At 31.2% G+C, this 26,447-nt stretch overlaps 1 protein-coding gene across 1 annotated transcript; it reads left to right on the top strand.

Moving 5' to 3' along the window:
• The first annotated feature begins 2,935 nt into the window (after positions 1-2,935).
• LOC134231648 (mesotocin receptor-like) lies at positions 2,936-19,722 on the top strand. The gene is made up of 9 exons (XM_062713633.1): positions 2,936-3,206; positions 4,672-4,804; positions 6,169-6,275; positions 6,620-6,716; positions 11,893-12,026; positions 12,208-12,319; positions 13,357-13,491; positions 13,769-13,940; positions 19,101-19,722. The coding sequence occupies exons 1-9, from the start codon at positions 3,123-3,125 to the stop codon at positions 19,120-19,122; spliced, it is 996 nt and encodes a 331-aa protein (XP_062569617.1). The 5' UTR covers positions 2,936-3,122; the 3' UTR covers positions 19,123-19,722.
• Positions 19,723-26,447: the final 6,725 nt, after the last annotated feature.

Here is a 26,447-nt window from a genome sequence, read left to right as displayed (position 1 = left end):
ACTGTAATCAATTCATTAAAGATTCAATCATTAGAAGAAGTCAAGCTTTATGTCTTATGATTTTTATATTGTATGTCATAGAGCTCAGGACATTATTCATTGAACAGCCCTCGTATACACAGAATCAGTACATGTAGCACTAGCGTAAAATTCTATAAACGTTATCATTTTGTGTACACAATGACTCAACGTCTTGCACAGTGATGTTGTTGTAAACAGGATATAAATCATAAAATCAAGTGCAAACATATTGCTTATAATTACTTGCGATAATATATAATTAAATCTTTATCAATATTTGTATCCCATATTTTCATCTAATGTATTACGCTCTAGGAATTTCATAAAAAGAGAACAGTCTGGAAATTACTTTTTGATCACTTGATTTGAATAAATTATCAAGCTATTTTTTGAAGTACAAAAATTAGTAATATATCTTTGTACTAAAAACTTTCCCCCAGATGGCCAAGAGAAAAAAAGCCAAAAGTAAAAATAATATTTTAAAAAGTAATGACTTCATATTAAAAAAAACTTATCTCTTCCACTATTGACCCTTGAACTTATGGGGAAAAAACTTTTAAAATTCGAAAAAAAAAGGTTGATAGCATATTTTCATTGTGCATAATTAAGTAAAAGTTTTATAACCATGAATATATAGCACAGATTCATGAAAGTACAGTGACAATAAATCTTCAATTTAAGAATTCAGTGGTTTTACCCTAAAGCTTTTAAAACAATGCAATTTTCACAATGTTAAAGCGATTTGTCATTGGAATGTTAATGAGATAAGATAAATTTCAAAGACGAAATGCATTTGAATATATAACCAAATTAGTCTAATACTGAAAGAAAAACGTCACGGGAAATATTGTTTTAGAAAAACTAATCATAAATTTCGTGCAAACAGAGCATTTCTGCTTGATTTTTGATATAAAAGAATATCTCAAAAGTACAGATAAATTTTGAGTTACGTACAATGTATTCTCCATCAAAAAATCCCGAGTCCTTCAAGCAGTGGTCATCTTGGCGAAAGGCTAACTGCTCAATATGTTTAATTCAGCTTAAGCAAAAAATGAACAGATAATATACAAAAAATGTACATCTGCAAAAAACAGCTCAGCAAAAAAACGGATAATTTTATATATATATATTTTTAAATTTGAAGGTTCTTCAGACTGGAAGAAAAACAGAGAAATTAACAATTTTTTTAAAAAGAAAAAACATGCCTTGTACATTCAAAAGGTTTCGTTGGTTTTAACAAGCACCTTATCATATAAAATATATTGAGATATATAGGAATTCTTTTCAGGAGAAGAACAGTGTAGTAGTTATGCAAACAAAAATAAAACATGAGGAAGTTAAAACTTATCAAAAGTGGGTCAATACCAGTTACTGTATATATATTGTTTTTGTATGCAATGTGTTTCAAAGATTAAAATTTTATAATCCAGGACACCAGTACTGCTGTGGTTTTATTTATTTCCTATTCTGAATTTTAATATGAATCATGCAGAAAAAGTCATGCATATTCTCTATTATTCCTTTTCCTTTTTTGTACCCCCGCTTGAAAATGGGAGGTATATAGTGATCAGGATGTCGACCCGGCCGTCTGTTACGCTTTAGGGTGCCCTGATCCCCAACTCTTCTTTTACCACTGAATGAAATTTAATGAGACTTTCACAGAAAACTTGTCGCAAAAAAATGTCATAAAGTTTTGTTTTTTTTTCATCTCCTACTTTAAGTTTTGATTCGACTCATATTTTGGGTTTTCCAGAGCAAAAAAAATGAACACTGCCATTTTCTCTATAATATTGAAGTGTACCCATCTATTTTCCGAAACTTCTCTTATATCACTGCATAAAGAAGATGGGGGGTAAGGCGGACGAAGTGCCTATAGAGCGACAAACATGAAGTGAACATTAAATCTCAATTATATCCAAATTTTATTTGATTTTTCATCTAACATTGAAATATACTTTATTTGAAATATCTACAATTTACAAAAATCATACGAATGAAATTATTTGCCTACTAAAACATACACACTCTAAAAAGGACAAAAAAGAGATCATTTTAACAAAATTTTCAACATGAGTGGGTCTCCTTTCCAATTTTTTTGAAAGATAATCTTAAAAGTTTGCAATAAAATTTACATTTTTAGTTTCACAAAAATATGGAGCAAAGACACACTATGCCTGAAGAGTACAAAACGTTTGTATCTGTCCGAGAAATAATCCAAGTCCATGAAGTCAATGGTCATATCACAAACATAATTCAAATGCTCCAATTCCTCATGAGCTGTGAAGCGTATGGGTTAGCGCGTTAGTCTCAAAGAAATTTGATACTTCGGATTTTAATTGCTAGAGTTGGAATCCCACGATTACATTTAAATAAAAGAATAATTTTTTCCGAGATTTTTTTTCTCAGAAAAGTTTTGTTTCTTATAAATTTCAAAAATTTTAATAATGCGAACTTCATTAAAATACTAAATTCACAAAATGAATATGATTTCTTAATATCTGAAGGTATAGACATTCTGCACACCTTGTTCCCCCATCTTCTTTAATGATACTTTCAGAGATTCTTTATTACATAATGCCATTGTGCACCTTCTATTTTACGTTCTGATTTGATATTTTTCATTGAGTCAAATGCTGACTGACGTTTTTCATACCAATTGTTAGTCCATTATTTATACACTGAATTGACGACGGATTCTCCCGTTAATTCCTGATCATGACAAAGAGCACACGGCGGGTGTGACCGGTCAGCAGGGGATGCTTACTCTTCCATGGCACCTGATCCCACCTCTGATGTTGCGGAGTTCCGTGTTTGCTCTGCTATTATTTTGTATTGTTTTATGGACTTTGAGATTGAATACTGTTCGTTATCCCCATATCCTTCCTTATTTTGGATCTAACAGAGCAAAACAGGGACTTTGCCATTATAACTATATGGGAGGTGAAGGGTATCATTTAGTGAGTTCATTGCTCACAATACCTAAATTATTTGAACCCATCACGTGATTCATCTGCAATCTATTCAAGTTTCCGCTCAATGATGGCAATGGCAATACATTAAGATAGAGCTCTAGATTGATCGGAGATCAAACATACATTGCAATGGAATATTATGCTGACTACTACAGCGACTTCTATAATGCTAATCAAACGGGGAATGCAACATCCACGCCGCATCCTTATATTGTGAGTACAATTCAGTTCATTTTAAAAGTATTCTTTCTTATATATGAGCATTTTAAATTAAATTTTAGATACTAGACATATTTAGCTATAATTAGCAGTTAAAAGGTAGAATCGATAAATGGATAATAATAACATGGTGTTCTATTGTACTCCAACTACGATACAATAATGTTTTGTCACATAACGATGATGAAAATAAATTACAAATAGTTTTATATGAGGTTTTCACTTAGAGAACATATTAATACAGTTATTTAGAATTTTAGAAGGATTTCTTCAGTTATCATTGAAGTGCAATATTTCTATACAGCAAGATATCCAAAATGAATATGCATCAATAAAACGGTCTTTAAACGGTAGAAGTTGTTACTAGTAATATGTTGTCTTGTGTAAAGCGTTCAAATAATTGTGTACCCTTTTTTGCTATAATAAAAAAACAGAGCTACTTTTCGCTACATTTAAACTAACTGTGTTATAAATCACTACAATGATACTGCTAGAGAATAGCTAAAAGCCAATCATATAACTCTTGATGTTCGAAAAATGATTATAGTGATCACTTAGCTTTTTGATAGCATATTTTCTTCCTCCAGTTCAATAGATTTCTGCAGTTATCGATCACAATAAGTGAACATCACTTTAATACAAAAGACCATTCGCCTAACATTTTGTCTCGATAGGAACTTTTCAAACAAAATTTAAAAAAAAAAAAACCTTGGTAATATAAGGCCTAATGGTAAAGTATTTTAAAGTCCCTCGAGTTTTGTTTGAATGGTCATATTGATTCTAAATTTTAAAAAATATAATACATTTGTTGTTTTCGCAGAAAAATGTATTAAAGTCTAATAAGATTAGATTAGATTGAAAATAATCAGTTCTCAATTAATTTGTCTAAAATTCACAGTACGTGTGTATTAATATTTAATAAATGGGAAGTGACTTTGACCTATATATTATTTGTTGCATGTTTTGATTGTTATTTATTTGTCTGTGCCATCGTTATGTTATGTAGAACAGGTTTCATCGCATCCTTCCGATATGAGTGTCTGTTTTTAAACTCTCGGAAATTAAAACCACTTTATAAAAACCTTCACACTATAAGCGCATTACATATTAGCACTTACCTTCTATTTAATTTTATCAATCATTTATTTTAAAAAAATTAAAACAAAAAACTGAGTTAAGTGAAAAACATCAAACAAATCAGTTGCATTTGACACCAAATTGAAGACATATGGATTTATATACTGTATTACAGTATGTGCCATTTAAAGGAACTTGTGTTTTTTCTTAATTCGACATAAAAATGTTTGTGCAGCGTACATTTACCTTTTTCTCTACCTCAGATCTGCTCCCAAAGTGAATTTAACACCAGCTGTAACCATACAGCATATATAAACTCTCTCTCTCTCTCCACGTTTCAGCAATCTTAGTTTTAAATAAATTCTTCTTCACACTCACTTAGATTGGGCATGTGGTATTTGATGTGTTCCTGTTATTTCTTATCCTTGCCGGTAACATCACCGTTTTCGTTGTCATCGTTGTTGAAGGTCGAAGAACAAGGATGAATTTCTTCATTAAGAATTTAGCTATTGCAGGTAAACTTGATTTGCTTCTTGCTGTTACAAGTTAAACATTGTCCTAATTTATATTTAGCGACCATCTTCTCTTCAATGAAGGTACTATGAATGGTTTTAACGGAGTGATCAAACGTTATCATCAATCGAATTGCCTTTTAAAAGAGGCAAATAAATACTAACTTCTGTTCTGTTTTCATTTCATCCTCTGCACAGGATACTTCATTTGGTTAATGTAATCAGGACTACAATAGCCTACAAAAGACACAGGAATTATATAATACTCAAATAATGAAATATTCTGTTTTATTAAGAAATGAAAGATATAACAGTTCATTGTACTGATTCAATTCGTTAACTGAATTTTAGAGTATAGAATTTATTGGACGTTGAAAGGAAATAGAAAACTTGATTAAAAGATCTAGAAATACAAATCAAATTTAGTCATAAAATTAGAATTAGTCCTTTTCAAAGATGAGGTTTATATATAAAAAAATAAGGTCTCAAATCAAGTTAGCTGCAGATCTGAAGCGTTATGGTTTTATATATATTTGTCTTTGACCATAACGCTACAGATCCCGTAATGCAAAAAAGGTGCCATTTACGGCGCGATATTTTTTGCGCACTTTTGGGGAGAATTTCTCCACTTTCTAGCATTAGTCAATCAACTTCCTTTCACTGCTCAATTCTACACATATTCTGTAGCCAATATGTATATTTTATTCACCTCCCAACCATTTATAGTTGTCTCCACAGGCAATAAACTCGCTTGAAGTGAATTTTCAGCAATTTAACAAATAATTTTAATCAAGCGAGTTTATAACTTGTAGTGACGACTATAAAGGGTTGAGAAATGGATAAAATACATGTATACAGATTAGTTAAATAATGTGCCTAGTATTAGGGAGTGAAAGGAAGTTGATTGACCAATGCTAGAAAGTGGAGAAATTCTCACAAAAAAATATTGCACCGTAAATTGCACCTTTTTTGCATTACGGGATCTGTAGCGTGATGGTCAAAGACAAATATATAAAACCATAACGCTACAGATCTGCAGCTAATATCAAGTATGAAGTATAACTTTTATTAATAAATAAGAGCAGCACATAATGTAGTTTCCTTATTTTTCGCGAGTACTTATTATTGCGAATGGGCTCTTCAATGTCAAACCGCAATAATAATTATTCGCGAATGGACGGTTGGTCAAGAGATTTTACATAGATTTCAGCACCATAGAAATAAAGGCGAGTAATTTTATTTCGCGTGTGGTGCTTCTCGCGAAATTACGCGATAATTAATTCTACGCGTATAAAATCCACTTATTTTTTGCATGAATGAGCTTTAATTCAACTTATATATACTTATCAGTATGTGTATCGTTTCAGACATGTTATGTGGTATGTTTTATTTGATTCCCCGAATCGTCATCCATCTCAATAATGGGCTATTCTATGGAGGAAACGCACTGTGTAAATTTCAAGTGTTTCTGTCGGTAAACTTATTGTATTTATAAATTTAATTACCCCAGTCAGTTTACGAGTAATTTTCAGAATGCAATTAATAAAAAAGAGGAAGATATATAATAAACATTTTTATATCAATAATGAGAAAGATTTGTTTGTGCCGAGGATAATGGATTTAACTCAGACAAGACATGTACATGTTTCTATTCACAAAAGACTGATTAATACATTGTACCCAGTTTCCTTTGTTTTGACTAATTAAATATTCATCTTGGATTATTTTGATGTTTTGTATAAACAGCTGTATTGAATTGTTTAGATATGTTTTTTTTCTAAACTGATCTATAATAAACGTTCAATTTATTTCCTAAAGAATATAGGAATTTATGGTTCCAATTCGATCATGATAGCTCTGAGTATCGACCGTCTTTTCATCCTCCTAAGACCTTTAGGGAGTCTGGAAAATAGAGGTGAGAACCAAAACATTTATTTAGTACATGTAATCACGTTTTATTGTACAAGATGAAATTAACTGATATATTTGATTACAACATTTAATCTTATAGTCTAGTGAAATTCGAGATAAAAACAAACACATTTAATTCAATTGTCGTGAAAGAAAGTATCATCAAAGCATTTCCAATCCAGTTTTATTCGAATTAAAAATATACCGACTAGATAAACCTCAAGATTTTTTGTCTTTTTGGTCCTGTTTTATATTTATAAATGAGATGTAAATGAATTCATAAGACTGTTTGACATAATAATTATTATCATGGTCATTTGATAGATACTTTTGTCTAAATTATAAGAACCGATTACAAGAATCGTAAACAACTAATATCTCTTTTTATTTATAAGTTTATAAAAGAACGAGTGCACTTATAGGCCCCGATAATTTGTGAAAAATAAATCAAATTAAGCAAAATTTTTCATGCCAAATCATTAACTGATATCTAAACCGTACGATTCAACAAATTTTACCGCTGAAATTCTCGAATATACAAAGAACAAAACCCTAGAATGTCAGCCGACATTTGTGATTTCTATAGTAAATCGAGATCATTCATTTATTTCAAAGCTTTTGTTTACTATGAACCTAACTTTTAAAAACTTGTGCGAATGACAAAAGACGCATCATACATTTATGAAACTTGTGTGGAAGTAGGAAATTTGTACACGATTAGGCTGGTACTTAAAATATAAAAAATGTACAAAAAGTACAATGTTTTTCCAATAGCAAGTGAGAGCTATTACCTGTATGACCAATGTTGAACCCACGTGTGGAATAAATTATTTAAAATACTTAAAGTCACGTGAGTTCTACCAAGGTAAGCATTCCTCAAAGGTGCTCACTGTAAAACATCGGCAGGTTTTGTAGCATTTAGTGAAAGTCGTGCCGCTTAGAAATATTTATATGCATTTGTTTTTAAGAACACGGGAGGGTAAAGAGAGTTTAGTGCCATTCATAAAAGTGTCAAACATTTTTAACATTCATGGAAGACAGTGAAACAGGTATTGAAAGTCTCCTTTTAAATTTCAAATTCAATGAAACTATTATTGTATTTTTTTTTCAAATGCAAGAGTACCAATTTCTTAGTTTGATCATTATGGCTACAAGAAACTACACAACTTCATTCAATTTTTAAAAACAGATTTGGCGCTAAAAGTAACATTCCGCAAACGCGCCCGACTATGATCCACCGTCAGACTGTTCAAGTGTTCGATTTAAATATCTCTTCCCCTTGATTTACATAAATGAAACTCAAAGAACGTTCGGTACTACTTTTCCGGATTTAGGGTATCCATTGGCATTTTAAAAAAATCGTTTCAAATCCATGCTGATTTAAGTTATTATTAACGTGCTTTTTAATTTGAAATATCCATTAGTATCTAATTATTACCAAAAGAGAACGATTTTGTAACATATTTTCTTAAGTAAAATGACACATAAAAAGGGCCCACTAAGTATTGCTCAAGTCTACTTGTCCTTCATCCTTTTTATCGAATGTTAGAATTGTTTGATATTCTTGCCAGAATTTTAACATGAAATATATGGAGATATTTAAACTCAAATGTCCAATCAATATACAAATCAAGAGCAGAGTAAATACGAACTTCTATAACATCAGAGATGGGACTATGTGCATTTAATGAGTGAAAATCCCCTGTCGACCAGCCTTGTGTGCTCCAAGTCATGATCGAAAAATAACGGGAAAATCTGTCGACAATTCGGAGTGTAAATAATGGTCTAACAATTAGTATGAGAAACGTTAGTCAGTATTTGACCGAATGAATAAAATAAAATAATGCATTGTTTTTGCTGGCAAGGTCATTGTATCGACCATAAAACTTACGAAATGATGACTTTAAAAGAGTCTATTGATTTTTTTGTTTCAGCATCTTGTTTGTCTATAAGTTACCTCGTTTAAAAATTTGTTCATAAGTATAGAGCATGCTCATGCGTATCGAATCAACTGAGAAATTTAAGAAAAACTAACATTTATCATACATCTTCTTTCTTGAATTACCATCGTCTTTTTCTAGTAAAATGTCCAAATAAGAAACATATGTGTCAGCTTCTTTGGTATCTTTTTGGAGTTCACTGGAAGACATCGTGTCGACAAATGAAAGGGAAATGTCGACTGCTAATTGATAATTCATCGATGATATACTTGTACCTAAATGTCAAGTTGAAGGCCACTGTGTTTTCTTAGTTTCTTCTTATTTACATATGAACTTTTGAATAAAGTCTGCTTCATATGAGTTTGAAATAATAAAAAAGGTTTGCTAAAAACGGCGCCCGAGTGGTACCCATGGGAATTCCTACAGATTGTTGGAAGACCTAGTCTCCAAAATAGCACATAAATATTGTCAATCTGAAACCCAAGCATCTTTTTGATGTCAACTTCAGAGTACTTTTATGTACAATCAGAATTTTTGTTAAACAAAATAATTTTGTAATTGACCAACGACAAGATAAGGAAATTTACGAGTACAATTTTTATTTAAAAATCAGCTCTCTAATGATGTCAAACAACCTGGACTTTAATTTATCGTAGGGAATGGTTGTTTAAAGTGTTGAAAAGGCATGCGTATTAATGTTATTGATTTTGGTAAAATTGTATGATCCAAAGATCCATGGAGTTTTTAAGCATCTACATCTCATTTCCACCACAATTTGAAGATTTCTTCTTCAGAAAGGTAACTATGGGTATAAAGTTGAGTTACGACCAGAAGAATTAAATCCCACTTCCTGTAAAATACAATTAAAAAATGAGCCTTTAAAACAAAAGTTCTGATTTCCAGAAATCACCTGATGTAACCTTCAAAATGTTGCAGAACATATATTACTGCATTATGACTTGATAACTATAACATATGTAGAGTGCTACTAAAATTGAGACCATTTCCTTGATCATTAATTTTGTGAACTTTTTGGTCGATCTGTGTTCATAAAATACATGAAGATGAACTCATGGGATTGTTAAAAACCATAATTATTAAAGCTATTTGATAGAAACGATCGTATAACATTGTAAGAGTAAGGCTAATGGGATCCAAATATAAAAACCGTGAACCACTTATTGATCCTTTTATTTATTATTCATGGAATCTGTGGTTTTCATTTGTTTTCTCAAATGCAAGGATTGTCTGATATTCTTGCAATTTGTGTCATCTGTTTGTCATCTGAAACTAAACATATAGTCAATTTTTTTTTACTTATGACATTCAAAGGAACAGGAGACTTAAAAGTGACTAATAAATATTCTTTTAAATAGCAAATTAAATTTAATTTAACTTCTTACAGAATTAAATTTTCCAGCAATAAAAAAATGTTTTCCACATTTCATTTTTATGTAAATGTTTAAAAAAAGAAGAAAAAAAAACCAAACAATTCTACATGCAGTCGGTTTCGAAACTAGGGTATGCGGAAAAGTAGATCCGTAAAACCGATTAACACCTTTCAAATTTAAATAAAGGCAGAAATAGTTACCTTTATAAAATAAGATGCGAGTATTTTGTCATTGTGTCAAATAGACGCGTTTAAGGAAATACTAGTAGTCCACAAGAAGTGTTTTCCCTAATTGGTCGACAATTTGAAACTTGTGTCATCTCTTGTGTCATCACCAAGGTCGACAGGTCGACAGTTGACATTTAATTGTAAAATCTTATCCTTCAAAATAAATGTCGACAGGTCGACATCAAATTGCTAAATCTTGACAACCAATTTGAATACTATACATGTACCGGTATTCCCTTAAAACAAAAGTCGACCTCTCGACTCGTCTACTTGTCAACATGTCGACCTGTCTTCCTGAATACATGTTGACCTATCAAGCAATCAGTCTGTCAACCTGTCGACTCGTTTACCTGTCTACCTGTCCACAAAACATTCTGTCAACACGTCGACCTGTCAACTTGTCGACCTTTTTCCATGTACACAGTTTTACCAAAAAGTTTCCTACGCTGCATAGAATTACTCTAATTTTCCTCACATTTATTGCAATGCTTTTTATTTGTTCAGACCTTTAGCGTATGAAAATATTTACTGGCACTACTTATCCATATATCCTTGTTGAGCCAAATTTGTTAAGTTGAACTGTGTTCATATATAAAAAGGACATTTTTTTCCAACTCCTGCTCCACAAATAAAAGTTGCAACTATTCTGCTGAAAAAATAAACTTATTGTGATAACGATCATCCTTTCAGAAAACAAAATTCTGAAAAGAAAAAAGAGTTCAAGAGTCTTGTTTATTTTAACATGCACCAAAGTTTTTGAACTATTTTCTAAGATTGAAAATTAAGTTTAAATTTACATTTGATCATGATTAGTTTTGAAATACGCTACGAAATTATCTTGCATATAGTTTTTTGTTATATGAAGGGACTTGGTTTGTTTTGTCTTTTAGAATTTTCATTATTCTCACTGACATTTTTTTTATTAACGCAATATCAATTGTCATCCAAATGGTGCAGGATTGGAGGTTATGAAAGTATGGAAAGTATGAAACATCTACTTCAAAATTTTAAGATATTCTGCTTCTAAGGCGCTGACGTCCGTATTTGGGAAACAAAAGAAACTTACATCTTTATTTAATCAGATTGACAAATGTAAAATATTATTTTTTTTATTTCCAAGGATATATTTTTAAAAGTCAGTTTACGATAGTGTTGCGTTTTTGGTTGTAGCTGTTGTTGCAAATATGATTCACTCACGATTTTTCCAAAATTTCCATGGAAATAAAATGGAATATTCTCTTCAAATTTGCTTTTTATGCTTTTCAAATTGATAACATAGAGGTATAAATATTAAGTATTTACTTATTACCAGTAATTTCTTTGATTTCTTCCAACAGTGACAATTTTGAAAATTTGAATGTCATATTCACAAAAACCCGGTGATTATTGATTCTTCATATCTTTATTGCCATATGCGTAGATTCATAATGCAAAAAATTATACTTGAAACAATATGTATGAAGGTAGTACATTTGTATACTGTATATTGATTCAAAATTACTTTGATTATGGTGCAAAGATTGCTAAAAGGCAAAATAGCTACATCAACACTATTTCTTGCATGACATATTTATTTCATTTTATTTATTCTGAGATTGAACCTGTGTATTAATTGTTTCCAGAGAGAAATCCAACAGTGATTTGCTGTCTTTGCTGGTTGGTTTCAGTCCTTGTCTCTGTATCGGGACCTATTATTTACGAATATGATAGCGTTTACCATCAGTGCTATCTTTATCTCACCGTGGAGGAAATGCAGGTTTTAAATATCATATCTCATCGCTTCGAAAAGCAATGTTATTCCTAAATATTTCAAATCCATAGTTTTCTGAATTCAAATGTTGGCATAATACAATTTCTTATGAATGTGAATTTTTTTAAAAAACATGTTTAGCAAAATTAATAAAGGGTATACATGCCTATATTGTTTCTCCTTTCAGATCTATTTTATCATCATTTTTGTTTTTGTCTTCGTCATCCCCACTATCATTATCGTCGGATGTTACTCTTCAATAGCAATAATTATTTGGAGGATGTCATCAAAAACACAAGGTACCTCTATTACTGTATTTGAAAACTTTAAGTTAACTATTTTCAAATTTTGCATTCTATTACTCCACAATGAAACACAACAGATACAACACTTTGTAAGAAATGTCAAATTTTAAGACATATTACTGTTTATAATACTTTCATGTTAAATACTACAATCTAATTGGTTTAGACGCAGTTGACAATCCGTTCTATTACCCTCAGCCGCAGCAACACACGTGGCAACGGGTAACACAACGGTAATGTCACATGCGTGGAAATTATGCGCGTACGGTTCACCGTAGAATTCTCAAAACGTCAGTTGCGCGTTTGAAAGTACCGGAATAAACTTGACGTCAATAAAAGCTTGTCTCCGATGTAGCTTACTTGAAAACAACAAACGACAGACGAAACATGCTTGCGAGTGCAAGAAATAACGAACCTTCAACCTTTAGATGAAAAAGGACTCTTACATTATCAAATTAACAATAAAGAGGTCAGTAAATCTTTTTCGAAGTAGCGGGGAGTTTGAAAGCTTTCTAAACGTGAACGTAAAGACGATCGACGATATTTTTGCTGACATCCTAAATCAAGAAGACATTCAGTATAATAAAATAAATGGTGCCTGTTTTGGAGGGTAACAGTTGAAATTGGCACCCCAAGGAAAACCATTGTCAACCGACGCGTTAGCGGAGGTTGACAATGGTTTTCCGAGGGGTGCCAATTTCAACTGTTACCCTCCAAAACAGGCACCATTTATATAATGTGTACTTAAAAGGGTGGGCATCGTATTTTGGCGGCTTTGGTGCAGACATTGATGTCCTAATTGATGAAGTAATCATATATAAAAACAATATACAGCCTGGACGTGTGAAGCGCTAATTCAAAAATACATAAACAACTCAATACCCAAAAATTTATCTAAATACCAGTATTGAAAACGCCAATTTATGTACATGTACAGTATTTCTCATTTAAGAAAACATTTTTTAGCCTCGCATTTGTAAAAGTTTATCTAAAGTTCGGGCCATGAGATCTATTTAACCGTTTATGTTCAGATGTTCAGTTACAAGACATCTCATCAGAAGGGAAACACGAATCGAAATCATTGACGTCAAAGCAACGCAGTGATTCCTCTGGGATATCAAATGCCAAACTAAAGACCATAAAGATGACGTTTGTCATTGCAGTTGGTGAGATCTTCTTTCCTATTGTTCAGTAGTTTTTATTTTATCAAATCGCTGGAGCCATATCTGTCAATGCCTATTCATTTTCATCCAAATTCTTTCTACATGTACATCTCTTCAAATCTGAGAGTTCAAAATCTTAAGTACTTCATATTTTTCAAAAAAATAAGTTATTGATATTGTTCTCATCAGCTAAACATTTATTTATTTATTTATACTCATTAATCATATCAATTATCTATGCATAAAAAATTAGTATTCGACTCTTATCCTGTTCTTACAGCCTTTGTGTGTTGTTGGGCGCCCTTCATGATTTTCAATTTGCTGTCTGTGTATGATAAGGTGCCAGAAATGGAATCCGAAAATTTATTCATCCAGGGTCTACTGCCCCTGAACTCGGTCGTCAACCCTCTCATCTATGGCGTCTTCAGCGTCCGAGTATTTCAAGACTGTTGGTAAAAAGTTTAAATTCCTTTTGACGTACAGAGTAGATCAAATGTCTCACTTATGAAATAATTGTAAGGGCATAGTCACCAATTTCAGAATAAAATCGCAAAAATATGCTTTATCTCGAGTATCCTTCTTGAAAGACGAGTTAAAAATGTAGGGACGTGAAAAACTGAAACAGCATATGATATGGCCATAAGTCGTATTTCTCTCTTGGTGAAAATGTGCATGTATGGGTTGTAGAAAATGAAATTTGGCTGACAAATTGGAACAGAAAACCATAAGTATACATGTAATAATTTTATCATTATCGTTATTATTGTAAATGTTTTAATAAATTCTAGTGAAATTTATTCTCTTATCGAAATGTATATTCTCATCGGAACAGTTAAATTCTTTGAAGTAAGTTTATGAATTTAGGTCTTTTTTGGCGGGGTCTTCAATTTAGATAAAGGCTTGTGATACGTTTTTTTTTTCTCTCGACATGATATAACATCATCGAAGTATCCTGTTAGTTAATATCTGCTTAATAGATAGGGATATGCATGAGTTTGATTGGCAGACTCGAGTACAGATTCCCCCGGTACCTGTTCTTGTGGAAAGAACAATATTTATTAACTAATAATTATCTATTTATTAACTGATAATGGTAATATGCTCTTATCAATCCCTTATATACGGAAGCCCAATAGTGCAAACCAAAAATAAATAAAGAAAACGAAATTAATATATAAAGATAAACGAAATTAATATATAAAGAAAAACGAAATTATTAAATAAACGGAAACGAAATTATTTAAAAAAAGGAAAACGAAATTAATATATAACGAAGAACGAAATTATTAAATAAAGAAAAACGAAATTATTAAATAAATCATTTCGTTTTTCTTTATTTAATAATTTCGTTTATCTTTATATATTAATTTCGTTTCTCTCTATTTAATAATTTCGTTTTTCTTTATTTAATAATTTCATTTTCTACTTTTAATAATTTCGTTTTTCTTTATATATTAATTCCGTTTCTCTTTTTATATTAATTTCGTTTTTCAAGTAAAAAACTGAAACTAAAATACGGAATTTAAATATGTGCATGGTAAGGGCCTGCAGGTGTCGTAACAGTAAATCATGGCTGACGCAAAATAATCCCGGTATCTTCCCTTCCGATTCTTGCATTTTTATACGAGACAGGAGCTGAATTTTTTTATGAGATGAAAAACAACATGTAAACTTCCTGTATTGACTAAATTTATTAAAATTTAGGGCGTGCTGATTTTTCTATATACTGTCAAGTGTGGGGAGTGATTAGGCCCTGGACTGCATTTTCAAACACCTGCTCGACTTCGATCGAAACAAACTTGTGTGCTTTGCTGGATGGTTATGTATTTTTTGGTACTAAAATCTTGACAAGTATTAGCTTTCCTAAAAAGCTTGTCTGACGTAGTTTGCTTTAATTAATAAAGCAGAGAGAAATAATATATTATGTTATAAAACTTCTTTCGTTCGATAATATATCTTCAAGATACCATGCGCAATCAATATTGTATACAATAATGTACAAAGAACTCTAAATTGAAGCTCCTGGCTCCAGGATCACGAAACAAACTAAAACTTAAGTGAAATTTTTAATCGCCGATAAAATATTTATTAATTATGGAATTCATTTCTTCATTTGCACATAACAACATCTATGTGAAACAATATTAAAAATATTCCTAATCCTTCTGGTCTGCTTGACTTTTACAACATTTTATTGTAAAAAAAAAAAGAATTTGATGGACGTAGGCTTAAGATGTTTCAAGATCCCGGGTCAGCATTTTTCAAGTAATGTTTTATATGTTAAATGACCTAACTAATTTTTTATTTAACAAACAGAATAAAATGAAGATTGTAAATGATAAAATCAAAGGGAACATCTTTGATCACTTAACGGGCGCGTATAACCTTAACCCTGGCGATAACAATCTTGGCAGAGCGTTACACATGCTGACCATTCCCCTGCTGTTCTTGAAAGCTTTCATTGCTTCTCAAACCATTTGATGTACAATGATTCTCTACTAAACACTGTTACGTAATTGATTGATGAAATTCTTAACTGAAGCATCTGGGAAAAGAAACAAGATTATGCAAACTAATTAACAAATTGATGCAATATCGTCCAAAATATAATCGTTGCATAGGAGTGAAGTATAACAATTCAGCAACATACAAATCTATTTACACAATAAATAATTAAAAGCGAACTTGAATAAGAATTTTTTTTCTGTTTTCACTGCATTTTTCTCAGACACTGCACTATCAGTTTTTATAATATTTGGAGCAGGACAACTAAGAGAAAATATTTTATCACGTGCCTGTTGTTTAGGTACTAGTAAAGCAATACCAAGGTTTAATTTTACTGAAAATAAGCAATCAATTATTTAACCATAACTTAACAACACAAAACAATGAGACTTATATAATAAGGCATTTTTTATAGAGAACTGAAGCGGACATGTTCAAAGATGAAAGCACGGATTATACGAAAGACACGATCATTAATTAATGTAAATAAAAGCTCAATTCCTCCTGGGACGAACTACATGCGTCTTTGGAGATTATGCATGTATCGAAATTTCCACCATCGAACTATCTAAACAATTTCATGGAACGACTGCATAAATGAGCCCTGGTTAAATCTAGTACTGTCTGACGCCGTGACGTCAGACAATAAAGAATTGTTTTATAAGATCTGAAAAGGAACTTCTGACACCTACTCCAACTTGCGCATTTTTGGTAAAAATATATAGCAACCTGAACCAATGAATCATTGCATAAAGCGCACATGCTATAAAGCATCACCTCGTAACTCTTTACGCTTTATTTCGACATTACAAATGTGTAGTGGTAATGAAAAATTAAAGATTATATAAATGTCAAATTTACAAACGTAGAAAAAATTTGTACACACGGCCGAAAATTCCCATTTCCATAAACAATTCATAAACTATTCAATTTTGTTTATATGTTGTGTCATATCCCCACATCATTGTTGGAGTCTCTAAGCCTGGACTTAGCGAGGGTGGCTGTTTCTGTTTGCACAGAATTAATGACATTCTAATTAAGCTCATGAATCGCGAGAAGGTCATGATCAAGACCTTGCGTATCGTATTACTGAATTCCCTCGAACTTAACCTAGCGTCCTATCTGTGTACTATAAATCATAGGTTGTTGAAATTATAAAGAGAAAATTGATTTGATTATTTTGTGGGATTTGTTTTGTGCAAGTGTGGGCATTGTTTGGTCACAAATATAACTGATTTATAAATACAGATTGAGAGTTTGTCATTTAGAATATGTGAATCAAGTACTATAGTAGTCATGTAGTACCACTGACACGAATAATACAGATTGAGAGTTTATCAGAAGTGTTTTGCTTTATTTCTAATATAGTAAGCAATCATTAAAATCTACTTATTGTAACCACTTTGACTTGTTTTAAGTTTTGCACTTGTTATCTTTATACATTTTTTTTACAATGTCAAGCAAATCCACGAAGTCCGATATCATTACGTATTATTTTACGGTATTTTCTAATGCATGTACTGTAAAGCCATGGGGATTTCATAAATGTTAAAAATTCAACAGTACATGTTGTAAATAACGGAATCTTAACCTTCATGTTTATCTTGAATATTTGTGAAATTTATTAGGATGATCTCTTTAATGTTTCATGTCCAAAGTGATTATTTATGTGTCAAGATTCATTATTTTCTGATCATTAGACCTTTCGAGCAGAGGGTTTAAGAAAGCTAATGTTAACCAATTGTTAACGTCAACGTCTCACCGAATTAATCACTGGCCAAATTATGAGACTGGCCTAAGTTCACATTCATCGTGTTATTGTAAAATAAAAACATAAATCTAAGCATATTACTATTAGATACCAAAGGTTAAATTCTCCCCCATTCAATTATTGTAATGGTTATGCATTCGATTCAGGAGTCGGTGAGTGCAAAGGCAAACATCACACTTGTAAATTGTCGAAACAAAATCAAGTCTAACAGACGCGTGCGCTAATGATGTATGGGTTCAGGCCCTTACCTTGCACATCTCTAAATTCCTTATTTTAGTTTCAGTTTTCTACTTCAAAAACGAAATTAATATATAAAGAAAAACGAAATTATTAAAAGTAGAAAACGAAATTATTAAATAAAGAAAAACAAAATGATGTATTTAATAATTTCGTTTTTCTTTATATATTAATTTCGTGTTTGTTTATATATTAATTTCGTTTTTCTTTATATATTAATTTCGTTTTTCTTTATTTAATAGTTTCGTTTCTCTTTATTTAATAATTACGTTTTTCTGTATATATTAATTTCGTTTCTCTTTATATATTAATTTCGTTTTTCTTTATTTAATTATTTCGTTTTCCTTTATTTAATAATTTCGTTTTTCTTTATATATCAATTTCGTTTCCCTTTATATATTAATTTCGTTTTTCTTTATTTAATTATTTCGTTTTCATTTATTTAATAATTTCGTTTTTCTTTATATATTAATTTCGTTTTTCTTTATTTAATAATTTCGTTTTTCTTTATTTAATATTTTCGTTTCTCTTTATTTAATATTTTCGTTTTTTCTTTATTTATTTTTGGTTTGCACTATTGGGCTTCCGTACTACTTATACCAATACAAGGCTCTTTTATCGTTATTTTAGAAGTTTTTATAGACAAGAATATTTTACGTATCGTGTAAGATATGAGTTCCATTACATGTAATTGAAGTTAACACTTGATATAATGTTTATTGCCTAAATACATGTATAATAGGTACAAATATAGTCTGATCCTTAATAACAATATTTTTATAATAGAATCTCGTTTATAACGAAATGTAATATTATTTATTTTGAATGAAACTAATAATCTTAAAATGAATTAATGGGTTTGATTTCGAAATGTATTGATAATTTTAATGTATCATTTGTATCAATTTTTAGTTTTAAAAATGGACAAAATTTGTTCGGTGCAATAAAATATTTTTTAATGCTCACACGTGTTGTCGACGTCATCTGGACAAAATTGGTTTTACAATAGAAATACCATTCCATATTATTCCTATTCAAATACTCCTATTTAAAGTATTTGTAATCATTTAACAACTTTTGAATTTTTCTTTTAATACAGGAGAAAATTCACCAGAGGATGACAGTATGCATGAAGAACGACACAAAATTCGATTTTATGTATACGGTGTTTAAACTTCTGTATAAGAAATGTTTTTTTTTTTGGTTTCCATGGTGCAGAGCATTTATATTGCCATATAAGACGATGTTATCTAGATAGAAATGAAAGGTCATTTATAACTTTGAACTTGTCTACAAACCTACATATACGAACAGTTATAAAACTATCAGGAATTACGGTGGTAATGATAAAAGAACATGATTTTTTTTTTGGTACCACATCAGTTTCTCTAAATAGAATATTTATATATTGCATAACAGGAAGATAATATTATGATTTTTTTTTTTTATTTTGTGAGGTCTGAATCATGAGGCAGACAATCAAAGAGATTCTTCAGACTATAAACAAACATTTTTAGGGATTTTTTCCTTAGGGTCAAGAGTAATCTATGGATTTGCTTCAAGCAAAACCGTATATCGCCACTTGAATAATCACAATCATCGCACAAAATATGTTACCATCTCCTGTTCTCCTGACATTGTTTTCTGGTGCTGTACTTTTTTGTGTGGCGTTTGTGGTGTTTGTGGTGTTTGTGGTGTCGTTGCTTGGAACCGTTGTTGAAGTGGAAATTGCAGTTTCATTGGCTTTAACATTTTGTTGACTGGAGTTTATGGCTCCATTGGTCGATTTTACTGTGTTTAGGGATATAGTTGTAGTAGTTGTAGTAGGTTGTATGCTATTTATTGGGTCTGAAGTGGTCGTATTCGTATCGGCTGGTGTAAAGCCTGCTGAAATATTAAAATTAAGATGACGCAACCCTTATGGGTTTTTTTAAAAATATCTACTAAGGTACATGTATAACTTTGAATTAAAAAATAAAACTTACTAAATACCATCCACCCAAACGACATAATTGCCACAGTTATGAATGATTTAGCCATGATTTGGTTTATCTGCAATGAATGAGCATTAGCAACGTTGAAGCATTTTACAAAATAATTGTTACGATGAGTTTAAAAATTGTCTTTTTTCTTTATTAAATAAGACTTTTGCTAAAATCTTCTTTTCTTCACTTAAAATTTGCAATTTTAAATGAAATATTTAGTAAAGGCTGTCAAATTCAATTATGCACGTTAAATTAAAACATTTTATTTAAAAAAAAAACTTTAGTTTACGAACATATACACTTTAACAGGTGTCTTTACTATGTAGTTGTTACAGCTTATTAAAAATTTACGTTCATTAGAAGAAACACTTTGTACTCGTATACACATTGATTTTGCTAAAAACTTTGATATTGATACATACTGTTCTCGATGCGCCTAAATATTTACTCAAAGTAAAACATGCACACTCGCTTACGTATTCTCTGTGTTGCTATGTTGCAGAGTTTACCTCCTTTTTATGCCTTTTGTCTCAATTATTCAAAATGAACCTCTTGTATATGACTTCTTGTCTGGTATCTACACTCAAAAGGTCCTTACTACCATGAAAAATGGCTTTTGATTTTTTTTAGCTTTATCTTAGCAACGGCACAAATTTAACAAAGAAAAACGTTACTTTGACTCCTTCTTAATTGTTATTAATAATTATTTTGTATTATGCAATATTTTTCATGATTAGTATGTTTCCATGTCACAGCTAAATGTCGAATCTGCAGTAAATTTTGATTTTTTTTTTTTTTGGCGATCATTACTCGATAAAATTTGTATATATATGATTAATATGTTATCATTTGAAATTTGGCTCCATTCTGGCAAGGTATGAAAAATGGTGAATATGTTGGTTTTTTTTTTTCTCAAATTAGTTTTTGTATGTTCTTTTGACGAGTATCTTAATTCTATATGTAGTGTATATGTTAATAAAAGCTACAAAATTATACATAGCATAATGGTTTCTATATATTAGTCTTTAACAGGTTGGGACCAATCGCCCAAATGGGATATAATAGTCCGTTTTGGATATTATATCCCAAATGGGCTATAAATTTAAAGTGCAAAAATTAAAAATTTTTATTTTGGCTATAAATATCATAAATCCGCATCAGGACACTTAAAAAGGAATAACTTTTGGTTGACAAGTTTTCCTCTATGTCATTTGTTTAGGAGATCGATCCCTCGGAAGTTCCTTAACTTCTTGGGGATCAATCTAACAAACGGTAGGGTTGCAGAAAAACTTGCTTACCAAAAGTTATTCCTTTTTAAGTGTTTTGAAACTTGAGCCTCACATACTTTTACTCGAAGAATATTTTCCGTTGTGATATTGTTAGGAATATTTACATATGGCTTAATTTATATTTTTAGAACAAGTTTCACACCTTCCTTCAACAAACTTTGCCAAAAAATGAAGATATTTTAAATAAATCAAGATAAATTTATACCATTTTTCGCCTGAAAATCACATATTTTGACCAATATTTCAAAATTAACATCACTGACACCAACTTTTTCTTTCATCATTTTAAAGTACTCGATACTTGTGACTGATCAGCACTTAATTAAGTCATAAAAAAGATTGATTTAAAAAAATGTTTCATTGCCTATTTAGTTTTTTAATACCCCAAATATGTAATTTTTTAGTGCAAAAAGGTCACACAATAATTTACACGCATTTAAAATTTGCAAGATTTGTTCAATGACAAATATAACTCAAATTATTTTAAGTAAAATAAAATTGTATTTATTGTGATGGTTACATCTGATAAAATATTATAAAGGCTAAAGTAATTCACCAAAGAGTTAAAGTTTAAGTGCAAAAAGGTCAAATTAATTGTACCATAGATTAGTAAATTGCAAACTGACCCCCTATTTTCTCTGCAATTTTGAGTCACACTATATGAGAACTTATCCAAAATATGCTTATCAAAAAATTCTGATTTAAAAAATTTCACGAGTGACATACCTTAACGTCATTTAGTCGGTTTCATATTAAACGGATGACTCAAGTAACTTAAAACTTGTTTTGCTTCGGGAAAAATTTATTATGTAGATTTATTCTTCAAAGACCTGGTCATGTATTGCTTATCACAACTTTAAGTATTCTTAAAATCTTTTTTGTAATAAAAAGTAGTTTAAATGCAATTATTATACATAAGTTGCTAATATCTTTAGCTCACTCGAGCTGAAGGCTCAAGTGAATTTTCCTAATCGAAGTTTATCCGGCGTCTTTCTCTCATCTGTAAACTTTCCTTATTTTTGACGTCCTCTGCACAACCATATGGCCATTTTCAATCTCTCTAAATTTAAACACTTCATTACAACCAGTAGATTCACCGGCGGTGCAAGGGTGCAAAGTTTCACATAGGGATATTTAAAAACTAAACAAAGCAAAAAACAACAAAGCCATTTTTAGTCTTATTTATAAAAAATACTATACATTTATTGACTAAGTTCGAGGGCAACATGCGTTTTGTTGGACCCAAGAACCAAACTGTTTGCCTGAGGCCGTTATGCCGAAGGCAGACAGTTTGGTTCGAGGGTCGACAAAACGCATTTTGCCCCAGCATTCAGTCAATAAATTCATTTTATTTCATTTTTTGACATATACATGTTTGTTTTTGTACTATCTTCCATGATGTAACATCAGGTCCGTCACTGTTGGACACCAACGAATGAAAATGAGATGAAGCTCCACCCATTCTGTGACGAAAGCAGTCCAACATCTCACCGACCGGTCCAAAATCTCACTCAGCGGTCAAACATCGATTTTTTTATGCCCGCTCAGCAAAACATTTGAAATGTTAGATTTTTTCATATAGATTTGCAAAGGAACAAATTTTTAGAGGTATAACAATATATATAGCATATCAAATATTGTTGTTATCGTGTCCCTAATCTAAATAAATCAGACTTCTTAAATCTGCGCTGTATGCACTCTGCACGGATTGATTAGATTGATCATAACCCCCTATGGTAAGGTGGGGCCATAAGAAGTTATCAAGTTTTACAAAAGAAAATGCAGGGGAAAATTGCTGATGAAGAACAGAAGAACCATAATTACTCAGGTGAGCGTTGTGGTTTAGGGGTCTAGAGAAATTCTCTAGATCTCAGATATGCGTGCCATTACTTCCATCTTTTTTGACATGATAAATTTACTCTTTGTGAGGTCTTCAGTCGAAAGAAGAGAGACGTTTGTACTTCAAATCATGTCGACAGATCCTAAATTCGTGCCAGTTTGCACATCTAGTATTTACTTTATTGAGGATAAATCATGTGCAATCGATTTCTTACTGGCATTATCATTACGTAAGTGCTCATTAATTCTAACCAAAATTCCTTAAGAGCCTTACATTGAAATGATTTACAATATGCTTTTGCAAAATCCCTTTAAAAGAAGAAACGATATCTATCCGTATTTATATTCAACTACGGTTACCTTTTCCTTCACGTTTTTACAATAAAATAAAACATGCAATGCATACTTTAGATATTGAACGTCTAAAAGAAAATCCTTTTAAATTTTCTTCCTCTGTAGTCTAGCTGGATACAACAGTACTGGAGGTGTCAATATAATTGAAAACTAGAGGTACTGTGAGCAGTGAAGTAACTAAATGACATCCCTCACCTCCCATATGGTTATAACTGATGACAAAGTCCATGTTTTGCTGTGGCCGGGAAACCCAAAATATGTGTCGGATCAAAAAAAGTAGAATAGGAGATGCACAATGACAATATGTAATAAAGATTCTGTTAAAGTTTCATTAAATTTCACTCAGTGGAATAAGAGGACTTGCGGATAAGAGATGGGTACTCTAAAGCGTAACAGAAGGACGGACGGACGGACGGACGGACGTCTTTTACGCTGTTAAATTTAAATTTCACCAGAATTGAAGAAATCTGAAAAAAATTCCAATAAAAGCACCCCTTTAGGGCTTTGGGACCAGCAAATAAGGGACCAGATTCGGCTAATTCTATACCTAACTTTACTATAACCCCCCCCCCCCCCTTGAAAAGCGGAAGGTATATAGTGATAGGTATGTCCGTCTGTCTGTCTGTACGTCCGTCCGTCCGTCTGTCCTTTACGCTGTTAAATTTAAATTTCACCAGAATTGAAGAAATTTGAAGAAAAAAATTCCAATATAGGCACCCCTTAAGGGCTTTGGTTTTTATAGCAAATAAGGGACCAGATTCGGCTAATTCTATACCTAGCCTTGTCCCTTAAAAGGAAAGATCAGACACTTAATTTGCCATTTCGAATAAAACATTTTACAAAAATACTGAAAATCCTATGAGAAAGTTCAAGGCAATGTGAAAATATATCTCCTTAAGTGTAACTAAACCTTAGGTAATAAAGGAACCGGACAGACGACATATCTCAACGATTTGTTATGGTTCTAGCAGAGAAATCTTGTACCAGATTTTCTTTTTTTAAAGGATCATTACTATAAAGTATTTTAGAAGATTTTGGTTTTAAAGTTACGTATGAAAATCCGACTTTACGTATACTCCAAACTCACTTTCTTTGGATGATTTTTTTTTCAAATCCACAATTTAGTTCTTAGTTTCAATATTAAGTCAGCTAAGATGCTTTGATAACCCTACATAAAAAGGGGTCCTACACTTTATTTTAAGAAATCTGTAAAAGATTTATTGCATAGTCCAGTACGTTTTCAATAAAGCCCATATCTTTTACCCTTTCAAAAATATTACATCTGTAAAGGGGAAACTTTAAGCTCTTGTCAAAGGTCAAGATATCCAAAATTTCATTTTTAAAATAGCCCGAAAACAATGTGAGATACATGTTTAAAATTAAAACTTTTTACAGTTTATAAATACATCGTGGATTAACAGATAGAAAGTATCGCTTGAAAAACAAGTATTAAAAAATATTTTTGGGGAAAAATATATCAAAATATTTGCATATTTGAATGCACCTGCACAATTCTGTACTGTTAGTGAAAACCATCATTGCAGAAATATTGATATTATATGTTATCAATGAAGGGCAAGTTGGACGTGAATAGTCTCTGAAAGTCTGTCATTGAAAGCATGACATACATGTATGTAAAGACAAGACCCCTATAAAATCCGCCATTTGCAATGTACTTTCGGTTTCAAATCTTAACAATTGGACAAAATAAACAGGGGAAACAACTTTCAAGAGGCTATCGAAGTCCAACTTGCCCTTCATTGATAAACATATATTGTTTCTGCAATGATGGCTTTCACAAAAAGTATTGAATGAATTAGGTGTATTTTTAAAAAATATATATACATGTATGTATTTTTGTTAAAGAATTTTTCTCGATATTTTTAAAGTACTTTTATCAAGTGATACTTTTATCTCTTACTCAATGATATATTTATAAACTTTATAAACCACATTGATTTGGAGCTTTTGTAAAAAAAAAAAATTGGACATGTTGACCTTTAGCAAAACCATAAACGCACACAAACCATGCTTCAGCTTATTCTTGAGGTGGTATTAATATGGATATTTAAAAAATCCAAAAGAAATTTAATCAAAAATCAATAGATTTTTCAAAAGTCAGCAGGGAATTTTTTACACTTACGAGGGTTGATCCAAAAGTTCATGGAATTTCTTCATATTTTATTTATTTTTAAGTGAAATTGGTTGAAAGTTACACATGAGAATATAGACACTTGTTGAATATTTTAAATAAAAAAACATTTCAAATATTAATGATGGTAACTCTATGGCAGTTGCCATAAAACGGTTGTTTGGAAATGCGGTGGAGACGGTAACGCGTTTATTATCATTTTAATTAATACATGAAATGAAAATAAATCGCCCTATGTGGTATATAAAACGAAAAAAATTATGTCATTATTACGATTGCTTGATCTTTTATAAAACTTTTTGTGAGAGTTAAAATACTGATTTTACTGGATATTTTGTTTATAAGTTGGTGATTTATTGTTCATCTTTAGGTTGTTAGACTCAAATTTCGGTCAAGTCATACATTTGGTGAAAATCCTGAGATCACTTTATCTTAAACGCGTATATTATTTACATAGGCTGGGGGAAAATGCTTTTAGTTACTAGATTTCCAGTGGCATGACATTTAAGAAAAATAGAACTTCTATGGACTTGATTAAAGGTGTGGCCGCTTTTTGGAGGCTCTGTTTTAAGTGTTTATCTCCGTAGGTAAATTAAAAGCCTTAATGGGCGTTGTCGGCTGACGTACTGTTCTTGACATTGCTACTGAAATTGGAACATCGTTTAGAAAGATGGGAAGTATTTTGAAATATGAGTGAAAATGAAGATGAGTTGGTACGCGAGAGTATTCCAAGGCTTTTCTTAATAAAAAAGGGAGAAAAGGGTAGTATTTCGTAGAATTAGTATACGTATTCGAATTGTGCATTAGGGTGAGATGCTTCTATAACG

Source organism: Saccostrea cucullata, unplaced genomic scaffold (genome assembly GCF_032062105.1).
Source record: "Saccostrea cucullata isolate Sc308-1 unplaced genomic scaffold, CSIRO_AGI_Scuc_v1 ctg89, whole genome shotgun sequence".
Lineage (NCBI taxonomy): Eukaryota > Metazoa > Mollusca > Bivalvia > Ostreida > Ostreidae > Saccostrea > Saccostrea cuccullata.
The sequence above is the reverse complement of the archived record's forward strand: the minus strand, read 5'-3'. Positions and strand labels throughout refer to the sequence as shown.